Source organism: Tympanuchus pallidicinctus, unplaced genomic scaffold (genome assembly GCF_026119805.1).
Source record: "Tympanuchus pallidicinctus isolate F22 unplaced genomic scaffold, pur_lepc_1.0 scaffold30, whole genome shotgun sequence".
Lineage (NCBI taxonomy): Eukaryota > Metazoa > Chordata > Aves > Galliformes > Phasianidae > Tympanuchus > Tympanuchus pallidicinctus.
Genome location: NW_026294748.1, coordinates 682,684 through 697,912, shown reverse-complemented (window position 1 = coordinate 697,912; position 15,229 = coordinate 682,684). Strand labels below are relative to the sequence as shown.

The 15,229-nt window shown below is 59.1% G+C and overlaps 2 protein-coding genes across 2 annotated transcripts in view; one reads left to right on the top strand and one right to left on the bottom strand.

The window, feature by feature from the left end:
- BCL9L (BCL9 like) overlaps positions 1 to 5,824 on the bottom strand; it is a 42,124-nt gene extending 36,300 nt beyond the window's left edge. Inside the window, exon 1 of the mRNA XM_052697349.1 lies at positions 5,750 to 5,824. The gene's annotated coding sequence lies outside the window, so the exon portion shown is untranslated. The remainder of the gene's footprint in view (positions 1 to 5,749) is intronic.
- Positions 5,688 to 10,834, top strand: LOC128087491 (translation initiation factor IF-2-like). The gene is made up of 2 exons (XM_052697039.1): positions 5,688 to 9,386; positions 9,746 to 10,834. Exon 1 carries the CDS (start codon positions 5,688 to 5,690, stop codon positions 6,849 to 6,851), a length of 1,164 nt encoding a protein of 387 aa, XP_052552999.1. The 3' UTR covers positions 6,852 to 9,386; positions 9,746 to 10,834.
- The last annotated feature ends 4,395 nt before the right edge of the window (positions 10,835 to 15,229 follow it).

Below are 15,229 nucleotides of genomic sequence, written 5' to 3'. Positions count from 1 at the left end.
CCCCCACACACTCTCCACCAGCAGGATCCTTTAACCAGAGCCGGAAGGGCAGAAATTGGTACTCAGTGCCAGGTTCTGCTGTTGAGCCTGGGGATGGGGACAGTGCTGGGAGCAGGCAGCCAACAGTGGGATGGAGGAGGGGGTTGGAGATTCATGATCCTTGTGGTCCTTTCCAACCCTGGCCATTCTGTGATTCTGAGGAAAGGCTTGGTGCTGCAGAGAGCTGGCCTCCATCCATCACCATTCACGCATGCCACCTCTTTGCCATCTCCCCGTGCTTACAGTGCAGCCTGCAGGTCTCACCCCACGCTGTGCACAGCCATGTCGGGGAAGGACCACACCACTCTCACACCCATCACTAGAAAGCGTGCGGCAGGGAGGGGGAGCACCCAGCACAGTATTCCAAATCGTTCCTGTCTTCTCTTCCAAGCCCATCTCGGTCCTCTCTCAACTGGGACCCCCTCATAAAAATAAGAAGAGACAGGCCTTTCCTGGCATTTCCTTTTTCTGAAAAGGCTGTAAAATTTTCCAAGCATAGCCAGAGCCAGAGCAAAGTTTGTCAGGAGCTCAGCTCATTAGGCGGCTGCTCAAGGAGCCCCGCGGGAGGCGCAGGCTGCATAATTCAAAACAGCTTGGACCCTGGAAAAGAAAATAGAAACCAGGCACCGAGGACGAGGGGGCAGCGCTCAGCTCTGAGCGTAACCCCGTCCGCAGGGCCCGCGAGGAGCCCCGGCCCCACAGAGGTGCTGCGGCAGCCCGAGCAGAGCTGGCACCAGGCAGAGGAAATTCCAAGCCTGTTGCTTCTGGCAGCCGCACCAGGCCCTGGCTAGGACCTCGGCAACCTGGAAACCAGCTACTCAGCAATTTTCTTGCCATCCAAAGGGCTTGTTCTGAACCACAGTTTCACTTTCCCCCCCCTCCGCCTTCTCCCCACATCGCAGCCCAAGAGGCAGAGAACATCAGAGGCGAAAATTGTTTGCTCTAAAAGCAGTCGGGACCGGAGCCCCCAAACTGCTCAGCTCCTGGACTGCAGTCTGGAGCTGCTGCCGTTCCCCCACTTGCATCTGGAGGCGGGGAGAGCAGAGGAAACTTGCCTGGACCAGCCCTAGGTCTCCCCAGTTCCTTTTGCTCCTTGCCAGGGAAAAGTTCAATCGAGGCTGCACAGACACAGGACACAAGCAGCTTTCAGCCCAGCCCGACTGCTGTGCTCGAGGCCCGGCTGTGGCCGGAGCAGCTCCGTTCAGGCCCCGTCTGGCCCAATCTCCCATTGCAACCCAGTGCTGGAACACATCCTACCGAGGAAGTGGTGAAAGCTCCAGGGCTGGAGGGGTTTCCACAGCCCCGGCCAGCTTGCTGTGGAGAACAGTTGCCCAGAGACTCATCCCTTGTTGTTAGTCAATGCCCTTCGGAGCCTCCCAGCCAGCTCCTCACTGCCCTGTGCCCATGAGCTGCCAGGGCTGTGGGAAACCTACAGCACAGCTACTCAGGACCCCTGCAAATGGGTTTTGTGAGCCAGCACCCTCCTCTACCTGCAGCCTCACTGTGCCTCTTCGAGGAAGCCCAAAGCCCAGCACTGCACGCACACAACACGAAGCAGCCATCCCTTCCCTGCTGTGACACAGACACTGCTGAAGGTGTGTGCGAACACTGATGCACAGCTACCCAACTTCTTTCCTAAAGAAAATAGGAAGAGTATATTTTCTGTTAGGAAGACTGAAATTAGGCACGAGTTGCCCAGAGAGGCGGTGGTGCCCCGTCCCTGCAGACAGCCAAGGTCAGGCTGGACGGGGCTGTGAGCACTGCTGAGCTGTGGGTGTCCCTGTGCGCTGCAGGGAGCGGCACCAGGCGGCCTTCAGCTCCCTTCCAACTCCAAGGATTCTGTGATTCAAATAGAGTTCCTTTCTGCAGAACTGGGCAACTAATACACACCTGATGAGCCAGGGCCCTGCGTTCCCATGCACAGAGCAGGGGCAGCAGCAGGGTGAACTCACCACCTGCAGTTCTCCTCCTCTGCTGCTCATTTCACCAGAGCGCCCTGATTCCTGAGTCACAACAGCCATTTCCCTGTCCATTCTACCAGAGCCACAGCGGCCCCTTCATGGAGCACAGCTCTCCCTGCAGATCTGGGCACCAGGCACCAACCAGCCTGCAGCTCCAACCACACCAAGCGCAGCTTTCTGAACTACAGCCGGGCACATCTTTGAGATCTCAGACTCTCAGGGACTGGAAAATTCATGAACGCAGCAAGTGCTGAGGATGCTTCACAAGAAAAACTATTTTGCCAGCTTCTGGAACAGCCTGCTTACACCTGGGTTCAAACAGGAGGCTGAGACCCAACACAGCAGCTGCAGAGGAGCTGAACGATGAGCAAGAATCGGGATTCCTGGCTTCCATCCCCAGTTCTGCCCCATATTCACTTCCTGCCTTCAGTTAAGTCACTTCCTTTCACTTTTCCTCCTCACTCGGAGGTAAAATAACCAAGTCCCTGCTTCTGCAGCTCCTCCAGCCTGTGATGGTGCAAAACTCTGCTACACCGGAGGCCGAGCAGCACAGGGCGCAGAGCCGCACACCGCCCCGCCGCAGCCTGGCATTTCCTGTGCTTACGTTTCAAGGGGCTCGCAGTCTGTAAACAGCCAACGTGGTGAAGCATCTCTCACACAAACCATATCCTGGCACGGCGCAGCCCTCCTGCTCCTGGCAGATCGCGTCCCACGCACTGGGGCAGAGGGAAGACCAGTAGGCACAGCAGGAACAAGGAGCACTCTGTGGTTTCTCTCGGTATTTCAGGCCATCTCTCGCACAGGAGGAGCTCTGCTTCCCTTTCCAAGTCTCTCCCTCTCTGGCACGGAGCACAAACCTGGCTCCTGGCCCAGGTCTTGGCTCCGGCACAGCTCCTCACCAAACAGGGTGCCGCCCCACCTCTGGGAACAGCGCGCAGCCTTACAGCCACGCTGAGGATATCTTGCTCCCACCATTCCTTAGCTGGGATTTAAGGTCTCGTGTGCCAAACTGGAAAGAAAAGACAACCCAACCAACCTAACTCCTGCTCTCACAGGGAGCAAAGCCCACAGCTGAGCAGCTCCAGGATTCCTGGAGGTAACAGAGACCGAGCGGATGGGGACAGAGCAATCCTACCCCTTGGCTGGAGCAGAACAGGTCACACACTGAAAGGTGAAGTCTGCAGCTTCTGCACTACGGACCTGAAGGGTGAAAATTTGCAGAGCATGCGGAGAGCAGCTGTTGTTCAATCTTCCAGCAGAACGCTGGAAAAACAGACTCACAACTTGAAAGGTAAAGTGTAGGGCTGACTGTTCTGCTCAGGAAATCGGATGCTGGAAGGGCAGAGAGCATCGTGGTCCCCTGTGCAGGCAGAGCCAGCATGTACACAAGTTCACAAGCCAGGAAAAACCTGGGAATGCTTTTTCTGTCATCCTACTCCCTCACCCCAATCTCAGAACTGATGGAAACAGAACTGAGAAGAGAAGGAGCTGCAATGCTTCCCAGCTTCACTGCTCCAAGGCGTGCATTTTGCCCTCTCTTCATCACCACACAAACCTCCTGGGGCAGCTGTAATCTCATGGAGACGAACAAACCACATCAAGCCAGCAGCAAAGCTCCAGCACCCCCTAAAAACAATGAACCATGCGTGAGATCCACAGAGTGCCTGTTTGTCAGACAACTTCATGCTGGGAGGAATGAAACAGAGCCCGGCAGAGCTGAGGTCGGACCTATATTAGGGCTTGATTCATGCTAGCAATCTTCCTGCAGCTTGAACTGCCAAAGCACCCTTCTATCTGTACATCACATCTCTGTAGTATCTCTGTCCACCCTTACATCCACATATCTAAAGCACCACATTTTCTGTTAAAGTGAACAGACAAGGTTAAGCCACAAAGAGCACTACAACAACAGCCAGGAGCCACCTGTAGGGCTGCAGCTGGTGCACCCAGGTGTTCCTTTTTGCACCTCCTCCCAAAGCAAGTACTGTGGGGATGGAGAGCACCCAAAGCATCTCAGCAGGATGGAACAGCAACGAGAGGGAAAACCAAAGTCTTCTCCTCCCAAACCAGCAAGATTTCCTTCTAGCTGTGCTGAAGAGCCAAGCTGCATGTGGACCACGCAGGTTCCAATCACACACCAGCAAGGTGCACAGCTCTATGGACATGAGTTCTACCAGAGCTGTGCAGTGGTTTAATTCCAGAGGCAGCTCCTATGGAGCAGGAGCTCACATGTCCAGCTGCACCGCAGCACTGTACACTGTCCCATTGCACAGCAGCACCACAGCAGCCAGCAGGTATCAAAGGCAGGGCTCAGGGTGGCAGGGAAGCACTGATCACGCTGTTTGCACAGCTGCAACGACAAAATACACGTCAAAACAACACAGCAACAACAACAAAAAGGCTCTACAGCATTTAGGGCGTGAGGAGTCTGCAAAAAAAGAAATTGTGGAGAAAGAGAACCGCAGAGCAATGTGGACGTGGGTGATCTTTGTGTCGGTACCACCCCGGGCGTGTTACACACCCATGTGTGCCACAGCCGGCCTTATCACAGGCACGGCCACGCTGCTCAGCGCCGACACTCCTCACAACACGACCTTGTGCAAATCACTTCCTCTGTGACTCAGTTTTCTGTGCGAAAGCAGCAGAGCAGCGCGTGCACCTCTCAGCAGGGAGCTGGCGGGCGGGAGGAGCCGCAGAGCCGCGCTCGGATGGGGAGCAGAGCCCCAAAGGTGTGCAGCCGTCACCCCGTGCCCCGGGTGGGCAGCAGCCCTCCTCCTCGTGCAGGACGCAGCCAGGTGACAGCACAGCCCTGTGCTCTGACAGCGCTGCCCCCGAGGCTCGCAGACATTGCACACAACAACACAACAGCATGCCCCGTCATGCAGCATTACTTATGTGTTCAGATATGCATCCTTCTCACATTTCTACTCCAGCAAGTGGTTGCTAGCAGCACAGGGCCGGGACAAGTTCACCACCTGCCGAAGACATGTCCCTAACATGGCACAGCCAAGGTTTTGTTGCATCGATTGGTTCTTTCTCAGGAAAGAGCAGCAACACGGCCAAAGAGAGGGCAGAGCTCTGCCCTGACACCTCCTGCGGGCTCAGCCTTCCGGGAGCGCTTCTTTCAACCCCACGTGAAACGCAATGACACCAAACGCAGGAATCCCCATTTCGGTCCTCCCCGGGGCTTTAACAACGCCAGAGATTTGGAGCAGCCTAGGGAAAATCGGGCGAATCGCGAATAAGAAGTTCTTCACACCTGGAGCCCGGCTAAGGCCGCCTGCTGCTCGTGCAGTTACCAGCAACAAGGCGACGGACGGCAAGGACGCGAGGAAAGCAGTCTCTAAAACGTGAAAGCGAAGTCGGAAGGGTCACGCAGAGCGCGGGCGATGCCCGGGACGTGCCCAGAGCGCACTGACAGCAAAGCTACGCGCACGGCCGGGCGGGAACGGGGCTGAGCGCCGGGAGGGGACGGCGCGGTGCGGGACCACCACCTGCTGCAGCCCGCCGGGCCCTTCAGAGGCAACTTCCACCGCAGCGGCACCGCGGCAGCGCGGCTCGTCTGGGCGGCGCGGCTCGTCGCCGCCCGGCGCTCCGCCGTTCCCGCAGCGCGGCTCGGCCCGCGGGTCCCGTCCCGCCCCGGCGCCGCTGACAGCCGCGGTGCCGCGTCCCTCCCGCGGCGGAACAATGGGGCGCTGCCGGCGCGGCCGCGGAGCGCTCGGCTCGGCTGGGCTCGGCTGCTCACTCACCTCGGCGGCGGCGGCGCGGCTCAGGGCAGGCCGGGCGAGCTCCCCGCGGCGGCGAGGCGCTGCTCCGCGGGCTGCTCAGCGCGGGCCGGCGGCGCGGGGCCGGCCCCGCAGGCCGGGCTCATGGCGCGGAGCGGGCCGTGCCACCGCCGTTCGCCGCGGGGCCGGGCCGCGGGCGGGCGGCGCTCCGAGCCCGGCGCCCCACCGCCCCGCTCCTTTCGCTTTCGCCGCCGGCGGCTCCAGCCCGCGCCCGCCGGCGGAGCTCGGCGTCCGGCCGCGGCGAGCACCAACTTCCCTCCCGGCCGCGAGTTGCGGGCGCTTTCCCCGCCGGGCGGGCGGCTCCGGTGCCGGCGGCCGCGGCAGCCCGGGGGCGGGCGGGGGCGCCGTGGCGAGGGGCGAAGCGCTGCGTGCCGAGTGCTCCTTTCTCCGCCGGAGCCTGAATAATCATTTGGAGAAACAGGATCATTCACTTTCCTCCGTGCAAGGAGCCAAGCGCTGCCCTGTCAAAATAAAAGCCCCGCTCTCTCCGGCGCTGATTAACTGCTTCCTAATCTCGGGCTTTCCGCCGGCCTCCCAGCGGCCTGCCGGGGACGCGCACCTTGCGAGGGCGGCGCTGGAGGCGCACGGCCGCCGGGACGGGGCGCGCAGCCCGACCGCATCCCCGCGCACCGCCGCCCGGCTCGGAACGGGGAGCGCCGGCCCCGCGGCCCCTGGGAGCCCCGGGCGGGACTGCCGAGCCGCGGGCCTCGGCTCTGCGATTACTGCGAGGAAGGAGACGCCGTCGCCTGGCGGGGGACGCGGACAAAATGACCTCATTTCTGCAAGCAGCCTGCGACGGAGAAACCTTCCACCGCCGAAAGTAAAAAAGGCTGCAGGATGGGGTTCTGCTCGTCGCACCCTGCGGCGGGCGCGGCAGCTCCCCTGGCGGAGCGGCTGCTGCGTGCCGAGCGACGGAGGGGGAAACACGCGGAACGTCCTTCTCGCAAGCACGGTGCGAACACGCAGGGCGCGTCCGGACGGAGCCGGGCACCGCCGGGAAGACGGTGGAGCTGGGCCGGGAACGGCAACACAGCGCGCGGAGCAGCGAGGAAGCACCCGCCGCTGAGACACGGGGAGATTTCCGACCCGACGGCGGGGAAGGGCAGCGCCGGGCGCGCGGTGCTCGGTCTGAAGCCGCCTGCAGCCCCTGCAGCAGAGGTGGCTGCCTGCCTGCGAGCGGCTGCACAGATGCACATCCGCCTGTGCGACATTACACGCCCGGTTATCTCGCACAAATGCGATTACTGGCGGGTTTCTGTGCTGCCTGCAAGGGGCAACGTCACCCGTGGATCCACACGGCCCGGGCTTCCCCAGCGCTCAGCCCTTTCTCAGTGCTGTCACTCGGGCCTGGTTCATCGCCCCGTTCCCATCCCCCGGTGCGCTTCAGATGAAGCCCCGCAGCCTCCTTGGCGCGGCAGTTCAGCTTCCCTGGGAGCGTCCCCGAGGTCCGCGTCACCTTCTGCCTGCAGTGCCCGGATCGCCCAGGGGTGGGCTGGCGGCACGGACCGCTCGGCAGCATCTTAAAGCATTGCAGAGCTAAAGGGGATCCAGGGACAAGCAATGCATCGCAGCTGCCGGGAAGCAGCGGCCCTAACTGACAAGATACGTCTCTCCCTCCTGCCCGGCGTGACCGCAAGTCAGCGGCCACGACCGGAGACAGAGCCTCGGTTACCGACTTGGCTCGGGGCGAGGAATGACACAGCAAGAAAGCCACCGCGGCATCCAGAGAGGACCCTCAGCAAAGACCCCGGCAAGGAGCCCCGGCACGGAGCTCCCTGATCGGGCGCAGCGCCGTTCCGCCCCCCCCCCCCCCCGCACAGTGCTGCCCGCACCGGGGCGGCCCCGCGGGAACCGCAGCGCGGGGGGCGGTCGGGGACGCGGCGGCAGCGCCCCCTGGCGGCGAGTAGCGGCGGAGGACCCCCGCGGGGGGCGCACATCCCGGCCGCCCCCGCCGCGTCCGTCCTCAGCCAGGGCGGTGTTGTGAGCAAACGAGCGACGCGAGCGCCTAACGCACAGCTCGGCAAAGCAAACTTTGGCTGCCACAGCCGAGTGACAGCAGAGGCACGGAAGGCAAGTGAAAGTTCGCTGCTCCTAAAGGGAAAAACAGAAAGGATCGGTAATTCCCCTTCGAAGACGTTTTCCCCCAGGTGCACCCAAAGCAATGCCTGGGGAAAACATCTGAGGCCGGAGCAGACAAAAGGGACCACGTATAGATGTGCCTTTGGTCGCCCCAGGCTTCTCTCAGCACCCAGCCTTGGTGGGCGGGCTGGGCAGCGGGCACAGTGCGACCTGAGAAGCTGAGAGCTGCTTCTCTCCATCTCAGCCCAATGCAGAGAGGACAGAGGACCTCCACCTGTTCGCCACCTCTCCTTCTCCCCTTCCCCTTTGCTCCCAGGCTTCTGATATCACAGCCCCTCACATCTCTCTGCACACACATAAGTGGCTGAGTGAGACTGGGAAAGGGCAGTGGGAGGCCTGCCCCTGTGAGCTCCGTGCTCAGCTCTGCTTTTAATTAACACTCCCAGTCTCCCCTTTTCTATCATTACAGCCACACCAGCAGAGACAGGAGGGGAAGGAACCGTTCCAGGTTACAACCTGTGCTGGGCATTTCCAACAAATACGCCACTCCTTCCTTCTGCTGTCACATTCATTCTTCCAATGGCAGGAGCCGTTGGCTCTCCCAAGACGATGACCCTTGCTCAAAGGGAAAGATGCAACAAGAAAAACACACACCTTGGAAGCCCAGAGTCTCCTTTCCAAACTAGTGTTCCCTGGGCCAAAGACCAAGAGTGCTTGCTGTCAAGGTCACGGTTTGGCTCAGATCAGTCCATGCAAAGAGGTGGCTGTTTTCTTAAGGAGCGTGAGCAGGTCCCTGGTGAGGTGCTGTTGAGTAACTCGCTTAGGCAAAGAGCTTGAGCCATACAGAGTGGAAAGCAGCAGCCAGGAGAAGAGGGAGCTAAAGGTGGGGCACGGGAGACACCGGGCTGCAGGGCCACAGCCTTGTCCTGTTGCACTTTCACTGATGGGATCCAGGGATGTGTTCATTCCCATTGCCTCTCTAGAACACCGTCCCCAAGCTCAGACCTCCACAAGACCCCTGTGGGCAAGGCTCTCATTACACTTATGAATATGATTAATTAGGTCCAATTAACTACACTGGAATTAACGATGTGATTCACAGTTAGCTGGAGCTCTTTGTGAAAGGTTTCCCCGGTGGCCCATTCCAGTCCCAGACCAACCCCCCATTGAGGCCCAGGGGATGGAAGAGCACACATCACCTGGCATGAAGGAAACGAGCCTGGGCAGGGAGAGCAGGGAGATCACAGCAGCCCCAGCACTAAATCTGCAGACCTGGCATGTGGAGGCTTGGACTCATCCGCTGCTCCCCGGGAGAGGAGAAGGAAGAGATGAGATTTCAGCTGCAGAGGTAGTCCAGCCTAAAAACATCTCTGTTCTCCTGATGCTGCCTCGGTCCTGCCCTTCAATCTTTCTCTATGCGGATTCCTGGCCACCATGTCTCAGTTCCCGCAGACGCTGGCACAGATCCTATCCCACAGTCCTGCAGGTCCCTGCCATGCCTCCGTCTCTCCCAGGCTGCACGGTGAGTCCTCAATCCCACTTCTGTTTCGATGGTACCACAAGCTGTTGCTCAAGGAAAGGGGAAAAAAGCCAACCAGGCAAGGCCCCAGATCTGTGCCCAGCCTTGTGGCCAACGGGGAAGAATGGGCTCCCTCATTACGTGCTCATTAGAGTCTGAGCAGTGCTGCAGCCAGCAGCAGGCAGCTGTGAGAAGCCTGTGCTCCCTCTTGCGCTCCTGCAGCTGCCCAGGCACAGTGTGCCATTGGCCAGATGGATCTGGAAAAGATCAGGAGCATCCAGCTTGGCGTCTATACTCCTTTCAAAGGAGGATTCCAGGCTGTTGTGTTCATGCTAACTTATTAACCGCCCCCTATCCAACAGGCCAAGGCCGTTCAGTCACTGCTGCCGGAAGAAACAGGGGAGCACGAAGACAACACGTGTAGGGATGCATTCAGCCTCGGTCTCCAGCTCAGAGTTCTCATGCTGGGGTTGAGACCTGCTCTGTCTGACTGGATGGGTCCTGCAGCTCCCTCCACACCCTGTGGGATTTTCTTGGCGCTGCTGCCCAGAGAGCTGTGGGTGCCCCATCCCTGCAGGCACTGAAGGCCAGGTGGGATGGGGCCCTGGGCAGCCTGAGCTGGTGGGGGGCAGCCCTGCCCACGGCCGGGGGTGGCACTGGGTGGGCTTTGAGCTGCCCTCCAACCTGGGCCATTCTATGAGTCTGTGATTATTATGCTGCAGTTACAAAGCCAAAATGCCACCTGTGCTGAAGTACCAGAGGAGAATTTAATCAGGCTAAACAGTTCCCCACATGAAAATACACTGCTGACAAACCACCTTCTTGCAAAGACAAACCGCTGACACAATTCAGGATCACAAAGGCACCAAGGCTCGGGATGTCTTACAACATCAGATGCAGTCCTAATGCACACACGGCACGACACAGCTCTCCAAGCCTTCTCCCTTCACTGTTCCTCCCTTGGCCGTGCCAGACTCATCTTCCCACAGTCTCAGATGATCACTGCAGCTCAGAATTCATGCTGGCCTTCTGCGGTGCGCACAAAGCCTTGGTTCCGCTGGAGTTCTGGCACAGCAGATGAGTTTAACTCCCACTGCAGCAGCCTGGTCTCTGGTAACAACGGCAGCAAGAACTCAGGGCTGCCGGCATCGGAGCTCAGGGGGGAGCTTCTGCTGCCCAGCAGGGCGGGGGGCTTCCTGCCACCTCGGCAGGGACACAGAAATGGGAGCCCCCAGGGCAGCTTGCACGGCAGGGGCAGCCGCCAGCGGGACGGACCCGAGCCGGCCGCCTGCAAAGCAACGCCGGCAGCATCTGCAGGGAGCAAAGGGTTAAACCATTTAGCGAGGCCACCGGTGTAATAAATGCAGCAATCAGCACGGCCGGCGCCTCCCACTGCGACCCGGGGCCTGGGCTGGCTGGGGAGCCGGGAAGGTGGCAGGGAGCGGGGTGGGTGGGGAGGACTCTTATCCTGATATGGCTCCTTCCTTCCAAGTGAGGGTTTGGAAAAACTGAGCAGGCAGGGTTGGCTCTGAAATCACAGCGCCTCAGTGACACAAAGCCAGCCAGATTCCCCCCGCGAGGCAGAGGGAGGCCGGCAGCCGGGTGGGCCGAGGCTCTGGGCTCGGGGTGCCGAGGGCGGCGGGATGAACCCGCGGGGCGAGGCGGAACGCGGCTCCCCCCGCAGCACCGAGATTTCCGTGTGACATTCCTGGCTGGCTCGCAGGCACCGGCAGGCCCTGCGCGGGCTGCGGGGGATCTCGGGGTTGTACAAACAGAGGCGGCTCCGGCGCTGTCTGCCTGCCCGCGATCGCATTCCTGAGCTCCGCTCCGCCGCCCGCAGGTGCCCGCCGCTCCCCGGCAGCGCTCCATCAGCGTGCAAGCGGGGCTGTCCGGACAGACGGACGTCCTGCCACAAGTAGCAGGCGGTGCGCGGGGCTGCGGGTACCCGCCCCGAAGTTACAGCACAGCGCGTTGTAGCGGGGAGCGAGGCGTAAGAACGGGTTTTGTTGTCCCTGTTGCTGCAGTCTCGTGGCGAAGCAGAAGCGGGCACGGAGCAATCCCTCCCCGTGGTTATTTACTCAGTCCCTCCATCTCCCGAGGAACGCTGGGAGCTCTGTCGCTGCGGATACGTGAGCCCTTTGTCAGCGAGCCCTGGAGCAGAGATCAGGATTGCTCTGCGAGGCCACAAACCCGACACAAATACAATTTTATTCAATATCTCTATTAGCGTTTGGGGTCGCTGCTCCTTCAGCTCATCCATATCCCAGGCCCCCAGACATGCATCCCTGATGGTGCTTCCCTGAGATGCTCAGCACCTCAGCCGGCTGCCAGCAGGACTCCGGGAATTGGTGCAAGGGAAAGGTCCTCCTGCCCAGCCACCTGTCAGCTGCTTCTCAATCCGTGTTCCTCCCACGTTCCCAGCTCCCCCAACCTTGCTCCATGCTCTCCCACAGACGTGTGGGCACCGCCGTACCCCACAGCAGCATCTCTGCAGTGCAGCAGCTCAGTGCTGGATGCACGCCGTCTTCCCAGCACGCAGCATCACAGAAGCAGAGCTCACAGCCATTGTGCTTTTCGGGCAATAGTAAGGTTTTGGGGGGGCGTCCCACGGCACAGGCAGGATGAGAAAGATGAGCCAGCAGCGCCCAGGCTGACCCCTGGAGGATCAGGCAGCTCGCAGCAGGAGCAGAGGCACCGCAGACCTTTGCCCCAGGCCCCCGGCAGCCCGGGCTCGTCGCCCAAAGGCGCGGCATCCGCGCGTCTGGCAACAGCAGCTCTCCACAATATCGGTATTATGAAACGTTCACCTTATTAACCGCCACTCGCACGGCTACACAGAACTGCACACAAGCGGCCGGCTCCTCCGGCCTCAGGAATACGTGCGTATCCCTCCGTTTCGTTGGCAGAAACACAAAAAGAAAGAAAGATTCCCTTCTTCGCAAAGAAACCCGCTCTGCGCGCAAGGCTTCCGAGGCAGCCTAACACCGGACTCCCACTCTCTGGGCCGGCCCGGGATTCTGACATTTCCCGTGCCCCCGGGGCAGCTTCTCAGGGAGGAGCCGCTCACGATGCGGGACGCCGGGGACGCCGGGAGCCGCCCCCGAACCGCGCGGGGCCCCGCAAAGCGCCGGCTGAGCGCAGGGGAGGCGCCGCGGCGGCGGAGGGCCCGAGCGGCTGTTATGGCGCCCCCTTGCGGCCGCGGGAGCCCCGGGCGGTGGCTCCGCGAGAGCGGATAACGGCGTGGGGGGGTCGGGGGGGATCTGAGCGAAGAGAAGGAGGAACTGTGGCTGAAAAAATGCCGAGAGGAGATTTTACATCCAGCCACGCAATGAAAGAATTGAATGGCTGAGGCGTCCTCGCTCCTGCCAAGCAAACACCCCCTTCCAGGAGCAGCAACTGGTGCTGGAACCACTGAATCACCCCATCCTGCCTGCCCTGCTTTAATATCTGCCTAACAGGTATCTTACAGCAGTTCACAGCTGTGCACACTCAGAACTGATCATTAAAATCCTCTCTCAGGGGGAAGGCAGTGCAGGAGGGCTGAGAATCTGGCAGCAGGCACCCAGGAGCACTGAAGGCTGAGGTGCTTTGCCAGGACAAAAACCGAGGCAGGGTCTGTTTAGATGGGAAAAGTCAGGGCCAGAGGCAGTGGAGCACAGCCCTGCTGCTCGCTCTCTCTCTTCCTCTCACAGTTTAAGGAGAGATGTTGCATTGGAAGCACTAAGGCACATCACGCAGCTGCGTGAGGAGCAAGAAAACCAGAGAAGCCAACAAGTGTTAATTCATTAAGATGGGGTATCTCAGCCGCTTGCAACTTTCTGTGCATGCTCTTGAAAAGGCCCTCAAAGCAAGCCCTTCCTCCTTGGGCAGAACAAGAGGTAGCATACAGGCAGCGCAGGAGACTTGAGCAGCTTCTCCTCCCTTTTTTCTCTCACCCGTACATCAGTGCCACACCAGTGACCGAGCTGCAGGCCACACGAGCACCATTACTTCCTCCAGCTCCTTCAGGCCTTGCCGTAATTCCCTGTTCTTCCTTCTGACTGCTGCCTTCCTGCTGGTTACCAGAATCCTTATGGGTTTCCCCACCCCCTGACAGCTCTGTGCCCAAGGTGGAAAAGGGGAAAGGGAAAAAGGAGTTTTTCCAGAAGCCAATGAAACGCAACTGTGAACATAGTTCCCATGGTAACAGCCGGATCCAGAGGAAGAAAAGGGAATGCAAATTGGATTACAGAAGGGATGAACAGAGAGGGATGAACCACGTGCATCAACCAGGCCGAATAGCACCTGTGTGTGTATCTGACAGGTACCCGGTTCCCTCTCCAGCTTCGTGCCTGCGTGCACTGCAGAGTCCTGTCCTCAGGTCCCCCTGCACAAAAGGGCTCACAAGAGGAAGAAGGAGCTGGATTCCTACTAAGGGACTCCATTGAGGAGCACAGTTCTGGACATTAATTGAGATAAAGCTGCTCCACTTTTCGGGGATGTCAATCTGAGTGGGAGGCATTTGGTACAGCCGATACATTTTTCCTCATACACAGCTCTTCCATATGAGGTTGTCCTGCTCAGAACTGACAGTGCATCTGTTGAGATTGGCTCTTAGAAACCAAATGTTCTTGAAAATATAAAGGGCTCTTCCCTCACATATAAAGTTGTTTAAGTATTTTTTACTTTAAAACAACAACAGAAAACCACCCTGCATTTCTGTCCCACCTCCCATAGCCGCTACCAAGGGCTGAGAGCAAGCACTGGTCTGCTTCAGCAGGAAGACCCCATGTCCAGGGCCAGGGCTGCTTCCTCCTCAGAGATTGCCCTGGGATCAGCACGGACTGCAAACTGTGGAAGAGGACATCCCATCTGTTCCACTTAGGAGCCACACAGCTCTGCAGTCCCTGACTGCCTTGCTATGCAAGGCACAGAAGTTGCAGTTATCCAGCATGGCCTGCAGCATGAGCTGCTCTTTCTTTGCAGGGAATCGGCCACACTGGTGGCGAAGCACAGCGACGGCGGGCTGCAGCACTCCTGTGAGCGTTGCTTGCCTCATTAGCATTCAGCACATGGCTCAAGCAGCTTTTACATTACTCCTTCCTGACTCTGGGACCTCATGCGTGAGTCATAGGTTTGCACATTTGCTTTTCCTAATCTCTGCAAGCCCCCAACACATGGCAAATGCTGTTCTGAACAGTTCCTTTCCTTTCTGCATGTGCACAACCTTCTCACTTTTGCTGAGAAGCAGTCATCCCCTGCCCCCTGTGCTCACATGGCCCACCACCTTCTCACTGAGACCTCACATTGTGAGCGGGTATTGAGCCCACTTACACCGAAGAAACAAAAGCAAAAGGCTGTGAGCACTGCTCCTTTTTTCTGTTTCCCAATCACAGTTGAAAAAAAAGAGCTTTTGCTTTGCACCTTTCTCTCCACTTCAAACCACAGGAATCTCTGCAAGGCACACGATGCAAAGAAGAGATATGAGGTCTGGAAGTGTGGCCCCAGTCCATGAGACACGGAGTGCACTACCCAGGCACGCAGCTAAGCAGGGTGTGCACACCTCTGCCAGGAAGAAGACCCAACAGCTCTCAGCAGAGCTCCTTGCATGGGCAGCCAGCATGCCACAAGCACTGCCAGCTTCTCCTGGTTGCTTGCAGAAACCTCTATTTCTCCTTATATTCCAATAATGCAAGAAAACCAAGTCACTGTCTGAGCAACACCACTAGTAAATGCTAGAGAAGGGTGATGATGTCCCTTTAAATGTTACTAAAGTGTTGTCAATGGATCTGCCATGGTAGAAGAGTTAATCCCCCCCAGCCCCTCTCAGCCACTGTGATGGGATAATTAGATGCGAGGGCTCAGCA